The sequence below is a fragment of the Uranotaenia lowii genome, unplaced genomic scaffold (genome assembly GCF_029784155.1).
Source record: "Uranotaenia lowii strain MFRU-FL unplaced genomic scaffold, ASM2978415v1 HiC_scaffold_436, whole genome shotgun sequence".
Taxonomy (NCBI): Eukaryota; Metazoa; Arthropoda; class Insecta; order Diptera; family Culicidae; genus Uranotaenia; species Uranotaenia lowii.
Genome location: NW_026598352.1, coordinates 14,274 through 32,758, shown reverse-complemented (window position 1 = coordinate 32,758; position 18,485 = coordinate 14,274). Strand labels below are relative to the sequence as shown.

The 18,485-nt window shown below is 37.9% G+C and overlaps 1 protein-coding gene across 1 annotated transcript; it reads right to left on the bottom strand.

The window, feature by feature from the left end:
* Nucleotides 1-18: 18 nt before the first annotated feature.
* LOC129760102 (uncharacterized) lies at nt 19-1,587 on the bottom strand (the record flags this gene model as incomplete). The annotated part of the gene is made up of 3 exons (XM_055757684.1): nt 1,318-1,587; nt 905-1,258; nt 19-814 (listed from the first exon to the last, which is right to left on the bottom strand). Coding segments are annotated over exons 1-3 (1,220 nt in total), but the record flags the coding sequence as incomplete, so codon positions are not given.
* Nucleotides 1,588-18,485: the final 16,898 nt, after the last annotated feature.

The window sequence follows — 18,485 nt, the reverse complement described above, 5'->3', positions numbered from 1 at the left end:
TTCGCATCAAATGGATACAGGCCACAGCAACGGAAACCATTGACTATCGTTTCCTTTTTGAATGCTTTACGCATGGCTTCAGGAAGTATTGTTCCAAAGTTTTCTGTTGATATTTTAGTCGCTCCCACTATTTCAACGGTGTTTGTCCAAGCACTCTTGAGAGGTCGAAAAATTGCAACATCTGCTGGTTGAAGAATGTGAGTGGCGTTGGGAAATAGTGCCACCAATATAATTTTATTCTTCAGGCATTCTTCTGCAGCTTCATATGCCATATGGGACGAATGTCCGTCTACGAAAAATATCACTGGCAGCTCTATTTTGTGTTTGAATAAAAACGGGACGAATATGTTTTTAACATACAGCAAAAAATTTCGTGTGTCCATCCACCCATTTGGGGAGGATCCCAAACCCCATTCTGGAGGATAATTTTGAATAGTTGATCTTTTCATCCTCTTCAAAGGAAGGATGACATCGGGTGGCAAAACATTCCCATCCGCGGAAAATGCGAAAAGAACAGTAATATTTTCTTTAGAGCGTCCTCGGAGAACAAAATTTACATTTTTATTCCCTTTGGAGGCAATGACTTTTTTCGGAACTGGACTCAGCACAAAGCTTGTTTCATCCGCGTTGAATATTCGTGATGGGTTATTCAGCACTGCAGTTAAACCATGTTCTTCCAAATATCCATACACCTTCGAAAACCATTCCCGGATATTATTTTCGGATACCCTTGAGCTAGCCTGGCTGACTGCTTCCGGGATACGCTCCGACAGTTCCGGATGTCGCTTCATGAAACTTTCGTACCACTTCCGACCTAAAAGAAGAAAGTTCAAAAACACAAATAGAATAGTGAATCATTATTTAGAAATGACAAATAAAATAAGATTAAATAATTCTTATTTACCAGGGATACCGTTTCTAAACGGAGTTTCACGCTTGTTTTCTTTTATAAAAGATTTAATCCGCATGAGCAGTCCTGGTTTGGTGATCGGAAATCCCTTTCTCTCCATCTGTTGGATGTGGTGCACAATTTTCGCTTCTTCCTCGTTTGACAGTACAGTTGGTTTTCCTTTCCGTGGATCGCCTTTGAACTTGGAGCCCAATCGGAACTGTAGAGTGGCTCTTGGAATTCCGTACGTTTTGGCAGCTTGCCTTTTTGAAAGTGTTTTGGCTTTTATTTGATCTAAGGCTCTTGCCATATCAGCCTCCGAATAGTTATTCGCTGCTTTCTTGTGTGGCCTTGTTTTCGATTTACCAGCTGAAGAAAATTTATGAAGATATGTATTTCTCAAAATATTTCTATTTGCTTAAACAAACCTTCGAAATTAGCCGATGCATTGCTAGCAATAACATCAGGTTGCACTTGGCTCGAAACATCTAGCTCCATCTTCAGCTTCCAACGATTGATAGCGATATTTAAATTTCTTTAGAATTTAAAAGCACCACGATTTGATGGACAATCTGCCTTATGAAACTGATGAAAACCCGAGAAAGAAATTAGTATTTTACTGTGTTTTCAGAAGGGCAAAAGTGCAGAAAGGTATAGCTACAAAAACCAGTTTTTCATTGCTTCTCTTATCAAATTTAATGTCTTGCTTGAAACTAAAGAGTTCGGTGGTATTACTTCAATCAACTGTTAAATTAATCAGCACAATGATTGAAAAACAAACGGGATTTATTCATACTTTCAACGAAAATGAAAATAAAAATTAGCCCTTTTAGAATTTGAAAGTTGTTTTCAATTTCAACTTGGGCATCACACACACAAATGTAAATCTTATGCATGGAAAACAAAGTTGCCAAACAAAGATCTCGGTTTTGCGTTTTCTCAACCAATCGTTTTTTAACATGGTTAATTTTCAATTCCATTTAACATTTCTCGATTCATCCTATTAAAATTGTTTTTATTTCTATTTGAAACACTAAACGAAAGCTGTTTTGAAATAAATATATGTGTTTCTAAACAAATATCATAGGAAAATTCCTACGCTAGGTCAATTGAGTGTCATGTTCTTCTGACAACACTGATCAGTATCATGGAGTGAATTATCGTGCCAAGTATTGGCGAAAATTGAGCTTTTTAATTTCGTTTATTGTAAAGTAATCCTTTGTTCTTATGGAAGACCATTATTTTTTAATTTTTCCTGAAGAATTGAATAACAAGTGTATGATTTTTTTGGAATTTGTGAATGTTACATATTTTTACAAATTGCGTGTGAGTATCACGAGTGCGTTAGGACGGTAAGTTGCTACGATTTGAATTCGGAAGATGTCGGACAAGTTAGCTACCCATGATTTTAAAAATGATTTACTGAGCCGATCTGAATGCATAAACTATGTTAACTATTACATTTTCTGAGGAAATCAGTCGATATTAAAAATTTACCAATGAATTATTTCATCATACTTAACCGGAAGTCAGAAAAAACACACATTGATTGTTGGCATGCCAAATTAAGGAGCATGCCAATTTATGGATCACTTTCCCTACTCTAACATGAAATGAAAAATGTAAAGAGCAGAAAAGGCTCATTTATGTCTCCTTTAAGAAAACGGACTATCGAAAGTAGAGTTTTGATGAAAAAAGATGAAACTCTTGGTTGAAAACCAATATGTTTGATATCTTGGAAGTAAGAGCAGAGTTGAAGATAAAGGTCATTTGTGTATCCGATAAGAAAACAGACAAATGAATGTTGAGCTCTGAAAAAAAAAAAATTTTTTATTGATATTGTAAAAAATAATGAGAAGTTTTACGAAAGATAGGCTCATTTATATATGCCTCTTTGATGTGGAAGATATCAATGATAACATTCTGAAAAAAATAATAAAAACTGTACAAAGAATGATTATAAAAATAGTTTAAAATAATTGAAAGATTGTTTTTAAATGATGTGAGTGGAATTCAAGCTGAGAAAAATCATAGTTTCAGTAGATTAGAATGAATGAATTGGACGATATGACATTTGGAAGAGTACAGAAGGGAAGTATTGTAGGATAGATATGGATCTAATGGAAAATAGGAAAAATAATATACGAAATTTCAAATGAAATCGAAGGTTTCTCAACACGTACTAATCAACGACGAATATGCGAAAATAATGCGAGAATGGAGAAAACCCGACTACTTCGATTACAAAATATTACAATGAAGCACGGTATCTTTCAACTATAAATACAACGGCACTTGTGCCAACCTGGTCATTCTTAATTCGGATATTGTAGAGTAAACATCACTTCAGAAAAGGATTCTAGCAGCGGCGAGAAGACGGCATCTTGGCTCGGAGAACCCTCAGATTACGACACATAGTAATTTCAATAATGTTTCATGAGCACTTTTACAAAACTGATGTTATACTTTGCGTGGTTGAAAATACTATAACGCAGAAATGGTAAAATTATCATGACAACGTCTTTGGAATACCCACGCAATTTTTTTCCGTGCAGTCCACATTACACGCTCCTTTATTTTAACTCAAAATTGAGTCTGACCGACGTTCAAAACATAGTTCGATTCTATGAACACAGTTATGTACCCTCTTTTCCTCCATGCGATGGTGCAAAATGGAGTTCGAACTGCGAACTTAATATTGATCCCTTTATTTCCTTCGGCGAGGGAGCACAGCTGAGTTCGATCTAATGAACTAAAAATTGAACTCTCTTTGTCGGACTGAAAACACTCAGCGAGTTCAGTTCGAACCGGAACAGCAACCAACGAACACGACGTAAAATTTTGTCGTTCCGCAACAATTACCGGAAGACTATGGAACTTCGTAATGGAATGTCCACCGTGTCAGCGTAAAATTCTCTCCGTTATTGTCATCATATGGTGAGCGGCTGTAATTGCATAACTAAAGGCGAAATATAGGTGCTGAAGACGCCTCGAATTATGCAACTGATTTTTTTTTTAAATCAGGACAAATCAGGACATTTTAAGGGCCATTTTTTTTAAAATCAGGACAATTCAAGCGTTTTTTAAAAATCAAGACGGCCTCTCTATAATCAGGACAAATCCTGAAAAATCAGGACACCTGGCACCCCTGACTGCGATTTCGGTTGTTTATGTTTACATTTGATGAGATGCACGTCTCAAGTCTCCCGACAAGTATGGGAGACCTTCAGCAACCAAGATGTAAACATAAACAAGTCTAAGCAACCGAAATCGCACTCCAAGTTGTCTAGTGTGGACTAGGCTTTAAGCAACGCATACCTTCTCGTCATTTTAGAGCATACGGTTTGAAAGTTATTGGAGAAAATCAAGCGTGACGTGACGACGGTTCTGAAAACGACTTTTTCGAAACTTTTTCGCAGATGCCAAATTTCTCGTCTATCTCACATGTTAACACAAATCTATATTCTAGAGACTTGTTGCATTTGAAATACCACACAACTTTTCTCAAACAATTTTCAAAAATATTCTCAAAAATATGTAGACAAATCACAAAACACGTGACATGACGACGCAGGAATAGTTGAAAACAGCCCAAGCAACCAAAAGTCCCATAGAACAGGTACAAAAACGCTTACTCAGCCCCATCATTGATATGAAATACGTTCTATGCAGCTCAAAATTTAAGTTCCTATTGATACTTTCAAGTTCCAAAACAAGTCTTAATGATATTCTATTCAGCTTTCAGTGGCATCTTAATTCATCTTCCAAAAAATCGCAAAATGAGCAAAAAAACCCTCTCTTTCTCAACTGAACCGTTGGCTTCGGTTCATATCACCTTCTCTTGATTATTTACAGTGTTCTGTAAAGGTGCCGCCATGATGCCTTGGGGATCGAACCCCGACCTTCGTGGTGAGAATCGAACACGCTACCACAAGACCACGCCTAGATGTTGTTCTAACTGAAACTAAAACTCGAAGTGGTGATTTGATTTTGAAAGCACATCAATGCCCTTTATGTGACTTATCAAATCCCGTATTGAGCACTTGTGTGCCCTTTATGTGAATTAAGTCCCGTATATCGTACGTATAGACCACTTTTGCAACTTTCAAGTTCGTTAATGAGTACATATAGTTCACTATTGGGAATTGGGCAAAACAAGTCACATATAACGTACATATTAATCACTTTTACAACTTTCAAGTTCATTAATGAGTACATCAAGTTCACTAAAGGAAATTGGGCAGTTGATTCTCTTTGTCAGCCAATATGTTACTTTCAATGCCTTCATTCAAGTAAATATGTGACTTTTGGTTGCTTGGGAGGGGTTCCGTTCCGCATTGTCACATCTCTAATCACTAATCACTAATCGTACTTCCACAGCCAGAACTTAAGTCTGAGTCCCGAAGAATACTAAAAACATGTTATATTCTTCTTGTCTTTGTTCATACTTTTAATTATGTTAACATAGAAACATTAAAATAATTAAAAACATAAAATGGTCGGGCCTACTGTGGAGCAGAGAACGCAGAGACGTCAGGAACAAGGGGAAAGAAGAAGCGTGGACCACCAGTACCATACGCTCCGAGGGGCATTTCGTTGGAAGCACGCTAAAAAGTGCTCCTTGTAGATTATTGAACCAATGAAGTGACCCATTATTCAGCGGCTGGAAATGAGTTATTTTAAACACAGAAATCATTAAACAAGGCAAAAGTTTGCATTAAACATTAACATTTATTAATTAACTGTTTTAGATTTCCGTGTTACATCATTTCTGGTCATCGACCAAGGATATAGCGCCTTCACTCGCTCTTGAAAGTAAAGAAGAGCATAAAAAATTAGTAGATCATAAACCTTTCAAGGTCTTTTGAGACCTCGAAAGGTGATTATTACAGTCAGACAAGGCCAAATAATCAGACACGTCCTTAATAAATCATTGCATCCAATTTCAATTATTTTATGTAATGTTGTTAAGCCATAATACTGGTAATTTCCATTATTGGCTAAAAATATACATAAGTGACGCAGAGTAGATTTAAATAAAATGGGCCTTCATAAAACTTTTTGTATTATACCCTATAGTTTAATAGTGTCTGAACAAGAAGGCACATTGGTAAATTTGGAAATAATTATTACGGCCAATGCTGGTGTTTTGCATCATGGGAAATATTAGTTTTGTATTTTGAGTTCGTTCCATTCTTATGTTTGCATTCTGATGTGTTTTCCTAATTTTTTCCTGTAGAGTTGTGTTGTATTAAGGAATCATAAAAACTTGCTGACATTGAGAGAAAAAAAACGTGAAGAGCGAATATGGAAAAAATAAATTGGAAATTCCTCACCAAATGATGCAAACCAAAGCAACCTTTGCTTTGATGATGATTGCCTCCTTCTAGTAGCCCTGTATTGGCTAGCGGCTTTTGCGTTTGACGACGCCTCATGCTCCGCCAACATGTCTTTTTTTGGTATGTCACTTTTTGCACGTATGTAGGCCACTTCATTTTTCAAGGATGCAACACTCAACGCAATTATTGCCACTGGTTTGATAGGATTCACTCTCCGAATAATACATTTTCAAGCCGGGGAAGCAATGATTCTGATACTCATTCTTGGGTATTTTTCGAAAATACCGTCAAACGGGGCATCATGCAACAGCGGGGTTAGATGCAACATTTACATAACACTACACTGAATCAATTTTTAATTTAATGTATTGTGAAAAAGTTATCTTTTAATGGTTGCAAAATGATGATGATGTAATTTCTCGCATCTTAAGCAAGTTTTTTGAAGTTTTTTATTTTTGTATAAAATTTGAAAAATCGAGCAATAAATGTACAAATTTTCACATTTTTTGAAGCCGAAAAAAACTTTATCCAGTATGACGGATTGGCTTGATAATATTACCTACAAACTTTTTACTGGTTTCCTAATGCTAAACCAGCATTGTTGGTGTAAAAATATTTTTCGAACAATCACCCATTTTTTTGAAAAAAATATTTCTATAATTCAGTTTGGTGAGTGGGGTAAAATGCAACAAAATGCAAATCAAAGAAACACCTTATAAATCTCGTTTCTATGTGCTGGAATATGAATATTTGGCATCACGCGTTTGTAAACATTGAAATTTCATTCATCCAAACATTTATTTTTATGATTTCAGCTTTTAGAATTTTTCGTAGTATTACTTAACCCCTAAATGTATGCAGCATCCTTATTTTCAGAAAAAAATGTGAAAATTAGTTTTTTCAGACCAAAAAATTACTGCAATTGGTGTTTTCATGCGTAATGGTCTTTAAGGCATCGCAAATATTTTAAAAACTTTCAATTTTTATACGTGTTCATAAGATTTTTCATTAAAACCAAAGTTTGTTGCAAGTTACCCCATTTTCTAAGAAGGGTGAAAATCACATGTTTTTAAAAAATTAAAAATAAGTAAAGAAACCAATAATTTTTCTAACTACGCCAATTTGATGTCCTATCATCCTTAAAACTTTTGATGCGTTAGGGGTAGGATTTATTATGAACATAAGTTTTTTAGAAGCCATTGAAGTTGAAAATTGTTGCATGTTGCCCCAGTTGACGGTATTTGATCAAGGCTTATTTTTCTCCAATTAATTCATCAAACACAAAAACCCTCCTTCCCAAAAGCTGTCGAACCTTTGCCCAAAGAACAATCGTATCTTCCACAAATGATACGGTCGCCGTGCTTTATTGTTCATCACAAAAATTCCCAATCAACAGTTTCAGCTTGATTTTTTAGATTTCACTCCGCCAACCACATTTTTGGATGGGCTTTTCTATGATTTTCTTCATTTCGGGGTGCGCACTTGAATCGAAAGAAAACTTATCATGATCGAAACAAAACTTCAGGCTCCCCAACGAGGTTTCAACCAGTGTTCCGAATATCACTCATTTTCAATGAATGTTTCTGATGGCACTTCGCACCTGAACGTACAGCGGTCGGGTTTCGTTATTGATTGCTACTGAACCTACCCGATCATCGATCGTTCAATTCATCGCTAAAATACAGACCACCGCTCACGATGCTTGCTGTCAATACAGTGCAGCACCATCATCAAATTGGAAACTCACCAATGCGCAATGCATATGGCGAATCTTGTTGGTCTTCGATCAGGAGTGAATGGATCAGGCAGTGAGAGAGTGATACATGAAGCCGATCATTAGAGTATTTTGTTTGATTTGATACATAGCAAATTAATAAATTTATTTGTTGTTATAACGTTTTTTAACATCAGTATGATCAAAATCAAATTGTAGTTGTGTTTGTGAGGGAAAGATGTTCACTTTCGCCGTGTTTTTCAATTTTTACAAGTTCTCTTATTAAACTGTCGTCCGTCACGTTAAAACTACCGAGAATTTATGGTGTCCCGCACAACTGTTTGATTTTTTTCGTCCTGCAAAAAATAATTTTGAATTTCATATAATTCAGGCAGATACTGAGTGAGCTACATTCAGAATGGATCAGTTTGTATCTCCCTCATCTCCGATATGCGATGTTTGCTAAACCGATGATTCTGAATGATGCGACTCGGTTTGCATAGCTGATAGGAGCGCTGATCGAGATTGCATACCAGCCAGGCGAAGCAGTTGCGAGAGGCGCTATCCCACTATACAATCAGAATGTTTCCAACAGGAAACGCATCCTGAGTGTTTGTTTTGATTGATTTTCGGAACCCTGGTTTCAACAAAACTAAAAGTATCAAAAACACATAGCAAACTTCTGTCGAGCACTTATACTAAGATATTTCACTTTTAAACTTCAAATTTCCAAATTAAACGATACTTGAATTAATTTTTTGGCAGAGAAAAAAAACGCGTCCGTCGCCCCAAAAGTCATGGCTTACTCCTTCGGCTCCGTTCCGCATTGTCACATCACCCTTTTATTGATCAAAAACAGCAATAAACAATAAAAATTCTGTATTAACTGTAAAAGTGCAAAACGGTTGATTTTGAGTTAATGTAAGGGGTGGCAACTATAATTTTGGAATTTTGTCGAGGCCCCAATACACAAACATGAACGAGATCAGAGAAAAATGAGACTGTATAGGTGTTAGCTTTTCTTCTCCTCTTTTCGTCAGTATTTTTGGCTTTATTTATATTTGGCCAGTTTTGCCCAAAATGCCGCCGTTTATATTTGCCCAGTTTTGCTCAAAATGCCGCCGAAACAAGAAGTGTTTCGCGAGCGCGATGTACAGTTCTATGAACTGCTCAAAAATTTCGGCGAAAAGTATACAGTAAAAAATTTAAAAAGTGAAACTGTGGTGGGTTCCACTGTTCACCATATCCTAAAATCCCCAGCAACTCCTCACAAGCAAAGGAAGTGGCAGAACAGCGAAAATTATGGACGCAAAAGGACTTCGTTCTGTTTCTCGTGCCTTCAACAACAAGGATTCACTGAGCCAACGGGATCACGCCAAAAAAATTCAATTGTTCTCACCAGTAAATTGACAAGACATTGAAAATAGTTGGAATTAAATGCCGAAAGAAAAGAAGAGCCCCAGAATACACTGAGGATCAGATTTCGACTGTTAAACTTCAATGTCGATGATAAATGAGAAAATGATAAATGATTAAATGATAAAAAATTATACCAGAATTTATTTTTTGGACGACGAAAGTTAAAGTCTGCTTCATTTAATATTGGAACAAATTCTTTTGCTCATTGTGGCGCTCTTAGTGGACGGATTTGGAAACTTTTTTCACCCACGTGTCGGGAAATTCATTACCTTTCACCATGTATTTATGTCATAACACCAAACGATAGCATTTTGTGAACAACCGCCATGGAAGCCGAACGGTGAGATCAAATTGTGCACAGTTTTCTTGAAAATCCATTGTTGTCGGCATCGAAGCTAGCTAAACAGCTTAAAATGCCCAGAAATACCGTATGGCGTGTTATCAAGCAGTACAAGGAAACATTGACGACGGCTCGGAAGCCGCATTCGAAGCGCCGGAGTGGAACTGTCGACCGGAAACTGCGTGGGAAAGTCATCAAGGCCGTCAAGAGGAATCCCAATCTTTCAGACCGCGATTTGGCCAATAAGTTCCAGGCCGCTCACAGTACGGTGCGACGAATTCGTCTCCGGGAAGGAATAAGGTCATTCCGAGCCAGCAAACAGCCAAATCGGACGCTAAAGCAGAACAATGTGGCCAGAATCCGTGCTCGGAAGCTGTACGACCAAGTGCTGACCAAGTTCGACGGATGTATTCTGATGGACGATGAGACCTACGTGAAAGCGGACTTTGGGCAAATCCCAGGTCAAAAATTTTATTTGGCGACGGCTCGGGGGGATGTACCTGCAAAATTTAAGTTCGTGTTTGCGGATAAATTCGCCCGCAAGTACATGATTTGGCAGGGGATATGCAGTTGTGGACAGAAAACCAAAGTCTTTCTCACTGACAAGACAATGACATCAGAAGTCTACAAAAAAGAGTGCCTACAGAAACGGATTCTGCCGTTTATTCGTGCCCACGACCGTCCAGTAATGTTTTGGCCGGACCTCGCAAGCTGCCATTACAGCAAAACGGTTATGGAATGGTACGCACCGAACGGGGTCAGCGTAATACCGAAGGACCTCAACCCCCCAAACTGCCCCCAGTTCCGGCCGATAGAGAAATACTGGGCAATCACGAAGCGGAGGCTTAAGGCAAAGGGAAAACTTGTTAGGAACATGACTCAAATGAAGAACTGGTGGAATCAAATCGCCAAAACGGTGGACGAAAAGGGTGTGCGCCGCCTAATGTGCCGTATTACGGGAAAAGTACGAGAATTTCTTCGAAACAGCAATGAATAATTTTTTTAATTTTTTTTATGAAAGAGTAAAGAAAATGCTACATTTGTATGAAAAATAAATTATGAATTCGTTAATAAATGACTGAACTACACGCAATTGTTTGTGTTCCAATATTAAATGAAGCAGACTTTACTTAAGTTACTTCCCTCTTTCGAAGACGCACATCCTCGGAAATGATCGATACTATTCCGGGGATATTTCTACTACATCTTCGAACATTAAATACAAGTTATTACTATTATTCATTGTACATTAACAGATCACATATTGATCCTAATGAAGTTCAAACATAAGTTTGAACAGAAAGTGATGCTGTACATCGCCATTTCCGAGAGAGGTATTTCTAAGGGTTCAAGCCGTCGGGTTTGTTTATCAATCAAGATGTGTTCCAGAATGAATGTTTGAAGAAAATTTTGATGCCGTTTCTTCACAAACATCATGCAGATGGACAATACGTGTTTTGGCCGGATAATAGCCCAATCGAAGATTTTTTCGGAACATTGAGCTCATTGGTGTGCAAAAATAAATAATTGGAGAGCCAAGAACTGCAAACAATTGATTGGTAGAATCAGGAGATGTATAATACATCATGTATTCACAATTTTAAACCGTTTCAAGTAAAGGGAGTCCTTACATACGATAAAACGTGATTCCTTTTTTTGACAATTGAATGACGTTGAGTTTAGGCCATTTATGTACCAAGTGGCTTTTAAAATTGAAACACATCGCTGAATGCGAATTAATTGCAACCGCTTCCCATTTTGCAGAACAAATATCAACCACTCAAGGCGCTAAGTCTTTCATCCAGAAACAACAATTCGTTTCCACTTTACTCAACGTTTTCTTGTGCAAATCCCAACAATAACCGCTCTCTCCAGCGAAGGACTCTACACGTTCCATCGGAAAAGAAAGACTCTGAGTTGAATTAAAAGATATTTATTCTTTTTCCTCCCACTTTACAATTTGGCCTGCGGGGGAAAACTGCATTGTGTCATCGTGCGATTTCCGTCTGTTTCCGCCTTGCCAACAGCCACCTGCATCGTCATCATCATCATCATCATCATCATCATCATCATCCTGGTCCCTATTTGATTTCTTCTCCTACTTCTTCAGCTTTTATTTTTCCCGCTCAGTACAATGCGATGGCAAATGGATGAATGCTTTCTCATAATGTGATGTTTCTATGGCGTTTTTCCAACGCATCATTTGTGCTGGTAAGGCCGCACGTGAGTCAACAGCTATTGTGCACTTTTGGTGAAGAGCAAATCCGATTATGCAGGATGTTTTTCCTTCCGACGACTTTCCGGTGGTCATACCGTTTGCTATGCTGGTTGCTGAAAATGGGGTTCTTTTAACCTGCGATCTGTGTGAATTGCGCACCAATCTACAGAAAGTCACCATTTCCTTGCTCAGTTTTCTATTTAAATGTTTGATTTCTGTGTGAAGCCATATTTCATTATTTTAGTCACATGCTCATGTACATTGTCCCAAATCTTTTTTGCTTATTTTCTCACAAATATTTTTCACAACTGTTAAACAGTGATTTTTAACTAAAGCTTGCTTCATTTAGAATTGGAACAAACTTTTGCTTATATTGTGGCGCTCCTGGTGCACGGATTTGGAAGTTCTTGGCGCCCATGTGGCGGGAATTTTGTCAACTTCATGTACATACATATGTACTTGACATTTCGTAAATCGGCTGTTCTTAGTAAACAATAAACATGGAAGCCGGAAGAAAGAAAAAACTGTGCACAGTTATTTGGAAAATCCAAAGGAAATAATGAGGACGATTCGGAAGCCTCCTCAAGCCAATCGTCGGAGTGGAACTGTCGACCGAAAACTGCGTGGTAAGATTTTGAAGACGATTAAAAGGAATTCCAATCTATCGGACCGTGATTTGGCCAGACAATTCGGTGCTGCCCATAGTATAATGAGGAGCATTCAACTCCGGGAATGAACCAATTCGTATCGTGCTAGCAAACAGCCAAATCGGACCATAAAATAGAGTAGTGTGGCCAAAATCTGTCTTCTGATGGAAGATGAAACTTATATCAAGACAACTTATGCTTAGACTTCGGGCAAATCCCAGGTCAAAAATTTTACTTCGCAATGGCTCAAGGGGATGTTCCTGCCAAATTTAAATTTGTTTTCGTCGATGAGTTTGCACGAATATTTGAGATTTGGCAGGGCAATGCAACTGTGGCAAAAAAACGAAAGTTCCCGTTACAAATAAGACAATGACGCCTGAACTATGTTGGTAATGTTGGTAATCCACCATGGGTGCACGGATTCACCGCAGTTTCTGCCAAAGTATGGGTTCACATACATTCCTTAGATTATTAGGTTCGACAAATCTCCAATGCAGCGCGCCACCATACCCGGACCCCATGGCTTCGTATGAACTGTTATGTGGTGAATGTATTGCGTGTGTTAATGTAGGTTTTTATTTTGGAAGAACGAATCAATCAGGTGGGCTAGTTTACTTACAGGTATTCCGGCATCCGTGTATATACCTGGCCAGCTGGCAACTGATTGAACATTCCAATTATATAGTCAGTTATATAATGAAACACATCTTACCTGTCGCCCCGCTTATGGGATTCGAACCCAAAAGTTTTTCTTGCCGATACCGGGAATCGAACCCAGTACGCCCTGGCGTACCAATACCAGACTCGCGCCAGCCTATCCACTAGACCACATCGGCGCTTAATAAGACAATGACGCCTGAACTATACCAAATAGAGTATCCACAAAAAAAGAATTTTGCCGTTTATTCGATTCCACGACCATCTTGTAATGTTTTGGCCAGATTTGGCAAGCTGTCATTACAGCAAAGTTGTTCAAGAATGGTATACAGAGAAAGGGGTCCAGTTTGTTCCGAAATACTTAACCCCACTGCCCTCAGTTCCACCCTATTGAGAAATACTGGGCAATCATAAAAAGGACACTCAAGGCAAAGGGAAAGGTTGTTAAAGACATAAATCAGATGAAGACTTGGTGGAATAAGATAGCTAAAACGATGGACGAAGAAGGTGTGCGCCGTCTAATAAGCCGTGTAACAGGGAAAATTCGAGAATTTCTTCGAAACAGTGACGAATGATTTTATCCGTATTTTTTATTAAAAGTATGATTGTAATCATATCTAACATTCCATTTAAATAAACTGATAAAGGAGAGAAAATTGAAAACGAAGTTTTGATTTTTCACAGTTCCGCCAAAACCAGCCCATTTCAGGAGGACGCCCCATTATTGAAATCAACTTTCAAGAGGACTTTTGCATAGTTGTGATGAATTTAACAACTATAAACATGTTCACAGCTATGATAAAACACTTGAAAACAAGTTTACAAGCTCTGTTCGATAACTGTTCAAGTGGACTGTAAACACTCTAACAAATACTTTCACTAATCGCACTATCACCCCTTTCCGTCGATGGGGGAGCGATTTATTTTCACCCGCTGGTGGATTTTCGGATCGAGTTATAGAACGCGATGTTTACTCTTTGGTGGTTGCAAACTAATGATTATTTTATTGCCGTTTGTTTTCCTCCCAGTTTCGGCTCTCTGGATATTGCTCAGACTGCTCCGACGGTGTAGCAGTGAGACGTGAGAAATTGAGTATTTAGGCCCGTTAGCACGTCTCACTGCTGGGGGTTCCACGAATCACGGAATGAAGTCTCATTTTCAAACATTCCGGCCCCCTTGAAACCACCGGATTTCAACCACAATTCTTACAAATTATAACAATTCATCATTTTCAATCAATCAATTTACTACTCTACGTTATATAATTCAAATGCAAAGTTTTTTGCCAAATTCATTAACTATCTATTAAGGGTGATAAACCCGTTTGCCCCCTTTTCACACCTACGCCCATGGAGAACATTCTCTCCCAAAATCTCCAATCTGGTTTGTTTTGATTTGGAATTTCTTGTGTGACTCGGTGAATACACGCTGCTAATCATTTGGTCTCAACAAATTCCGAAATTACGTCTTAAATTTCGGGTTTTTGGCTCTATATTTCCTACGGATCCGTCCGAACCGGTAAGATGGGACTCATGAGAATCGAAATTATCGAGCTGCTATTCCGACAGGTAAGTTTCTCATCCATTTTCTTGAGCCCGGTGGTGAACATTTGCCATGTAATTACAGCTGCCTATACACCTGGCCCAGGCGAAGGATTCGTTGCATTTCGAGTCGTGGGAGTTGACCATCAAATTCATCGATAGTTTACAGCTGTCCGCTGGAAATAAGCGCCAAACATTTAACCCAAGTTCATCAAACATCCAACCCAAGTCGATCAGGTGAGTTCTTTTCCAGATGCTCAATTATTTGGTAGCGGTAACTTCACATTTCGTTCCAGATGTTCGGGTCAGCAACATGTTTTCCGTGCGATGGTGCTACGTGGGGATAAAGACTTCAGGTCGGACTTAATTGATCAGTCCAAGCCCGCTTATCGTTCCGGAATTTGAAGTGTAGCTGTACCGATAAAATCAAGCTCATGAAACGAAATAAAAAATAATTGGATGAATACCGTGGCGCTTATATTCAACATCGATCACAAAATACGACTCGTTTTCTGTTCATGCAAAACTTTGCCAACCATTTCGTGTAAAGGCGATCAAGGGAAATCATACATGTTTCAATTATGCTGGTGAGTTTACAAAGACTTTGGCCCTGAATTAAGGCTCCAAATTTTGAAACGAATTTTTACTGAATATTCTTTGTATTCAACCAAAACTTTGAAGACACTTGCTGTTCTACTTCTCTGACTCATGCAATCTGACATATTCGACGAATTCCAATTTATTTCATACTTAGTCGGTTCATTTTGAAACCTTTTCATCTAGCCATTTTCCAATTGAAATTTCTCCGGGTTTTCCAAAGAGTGTTGATTAACGATAAAGGAAACTAGGGGGAAATGGATAATAATCTGCTTCAACGGTGTTACTCTGACTGACGGCAAGTGTGAATAAACCTGTCAATTGATCTTGGATATTTTTCTGTAGCACGGAACATACTCGTGAGCCTTCTTTCTCCACACAACAATGATGTTTTGTCGACCAACCTCATTTAGCGAACTACAACCAGTAGATGTGTTTCAAGTTTCGGTAGTGGAACATTCGAAAACCGACCCCTTACGCGCATCATACAAATTTGAACAAAGGAGTTAAGCTTAGCGACTCTCGAACAGGGCTTGGTAAGGGATCGCATTCTGACTGTGACTGCGTGAACGAACGAATGTGCGCCGATTGACTTCCACAGCCATAAGCATTCAGTTGAATGCGAAACGGTCGCAGTCATTCTGCCGTTTCTTGACTGCTTGTATGGTATTCGCTGCTGCAGCTTTACGAGAGATGATTTTTTAGTCCTTCATTCTACCGCTCCTCATTCATACCGAAGGTTGCAAACAGAGAGTTTGAACGAATGGAAGCGGGACCAGTGATGCCACATTTCTATCGGTATTTTGAAACCCAAAAAAATCTTTTATCGGTATGTAAATCCTAAAAATCGGTATGAAAATCGGTATTTGAGAAGGATATTCAAAAATGCTTACATTTTCAACTTCCTAACGTATTTTTCTTTAAATAGAAGCCTGCAATAAACAGCAAGTCAATGAACTCTTATGAATGTTCATTTTTAGTTCAAAACTGACTAAATGTGTTTAAGCATATATTATTGCATTTTCTCCGTAACTTGGTTCTAAGTAACAGAAATTTACACTAAATGACGGTTTTGAAATTTTAACAGAACTTCATATTTGCCATGACTTGTACATTTTTTTTTAATTTAAAACTATCTGCTTTTGCTGACGAAAGCATAAATCACAAATGAAAATTCAGCAGAAAATCCGAAATAAGTGTTTCTTTCCAGTACTCATAACTAAATGGAAATTTATTTTAAAAGCTACCGTTTTATAAGAAAAATAGGGGCATGGCTAGCATCTTCAGGTTACACGTTGGTTAAGCATATAAATTAAGTAAAAACTTGAGACTTTGATGTTTGGCTAAAGTGGGATGTAAATTTGATAAATTCGATAAGGCATTAATAGAACCAGGTCAACCTAAAGGAAATTTTAATTTAGTGAGCACTTACAAATCCATCGGCTTTTTGACGTTCGAGGTAAATTTGGGCCCAAGTTGATGTTCTTCGTTTTATTGATGGATTTTCGCCAATCTGGCCAATTCAGCTTTTAGTATTAGATATGAATTCTAGCGCTTAGAAAAAGAAATGATTGCAGAAAATTGAGAGAGTTGTTTCTTCAATTTTTTATAGCCAATAAAAAATTAATTTTATTTTATGAAAAATCACACATTAGTCATATGAAAATCCAAGAATTTTATGCGAAAATAAATGAGAAATGTGCTCTAAAAGAAGGTGTTCTTCCGAAAAAGATTAAAAAACACATAGTTTTACCACTGATCATACTGACAGGACACTTAGAACAAAAATTCGATCATTTTCTGGCTAATTTTTATCATCATATTTAGCAGGTTCGCAATACCGACGGTAGGTGGTGAACCTACCATTTTTCCGATACAAATGCCGTGTAGGAAAATTGTACCTGTTTAGCCTGATTTTATCGTCCCAATTGCCTTTTTTTTCGAAAGTTGGGTGGAACTTTCTAACTGGGATAGCATTTCTTCAAATTGATCGATGCGCACTCTGGAATCGATATTGCGTACTGTTGGAAAAATTATCCAACAAACGAAATCGAGTGTCCAGTCAGTATGGTCAGTGGTTTTACTATAACTGAAACCCATTTTGCCTGGCGTGGTCTTTAATTCTGCGACTTTTGCAGTTTAGATACTTATGATATAATTTATTTGGCTAACAATATGCAGAAGGATTGAAGATTATACCGATGATATTACATTCCGTGTATCTGATTGCACGTCAATTCTCGACATACCCCATCTGGCGACGAGTTGAACAAGGATTATGATTATATTCAAACGGTGTATGTATTTTCTTGAAAAGTTAGCATCTCACGAGACAAGAGCTTTAATGCGATCGTCAATTGAGATTGACCTTAAGGAACTTCTATTGGCAGTCGCAGAAGTTCAAATATCAGCCTTGAGATTAGTCCATTGGCTTTGAGGTTGAGTACCATAATAGTGCATCATTTGACAGAACAAAGGAACAAAACAGCGCGAACAACTGAACGAATTATGAGAGTGAGCCGTGGAGATCTTAGGCAGAATACTTTAAAAGTTGTACAGATCAAAGTTACGCCACGCCAGCTACCGAACTTTGTCTTCTTTCTACGGGACCTTTACGAGGATAGCTTGAATGAAGTGGAAATGTTGAAGTGGAATGAGTTTTGAGTTAAAATTTAAAAAATCGGTATGAAATCGGTATGTTTTGCCAAAAATCGGTAATCGGTATATACCGATTCTTGGTGAAAATTTTGCTCAAAAATCGGTATAAATACCGGAAAATCGGTATGTGTGGCATCGCTGAGCGGGACTGCGATTCTGCCAAGGTTAAGGACATTTTTCGCTCTCAATTTTTCTCTCCGGTCGTAACATTCGTCGTGTGGCTCGTGCTGCTACTGCTAGCCCCTACCAACCAACTAGGTAAAGCGTATGGAATGTGTTGGTTGGGTTGGGTGGAAAGTTTGTATCACATTTGGAAAAAATGCTAAAGTAATTTAAGCCACTCTAGAACAAGCGATTTAATTATTTTAAACATGATCATTCAATGCATAAACTAATGCTTAGTTCTTTTAGAAATGAGATGCTGATAGCTCATTTCTTAGTAATTGGACATTCAAAACTTTTAAAG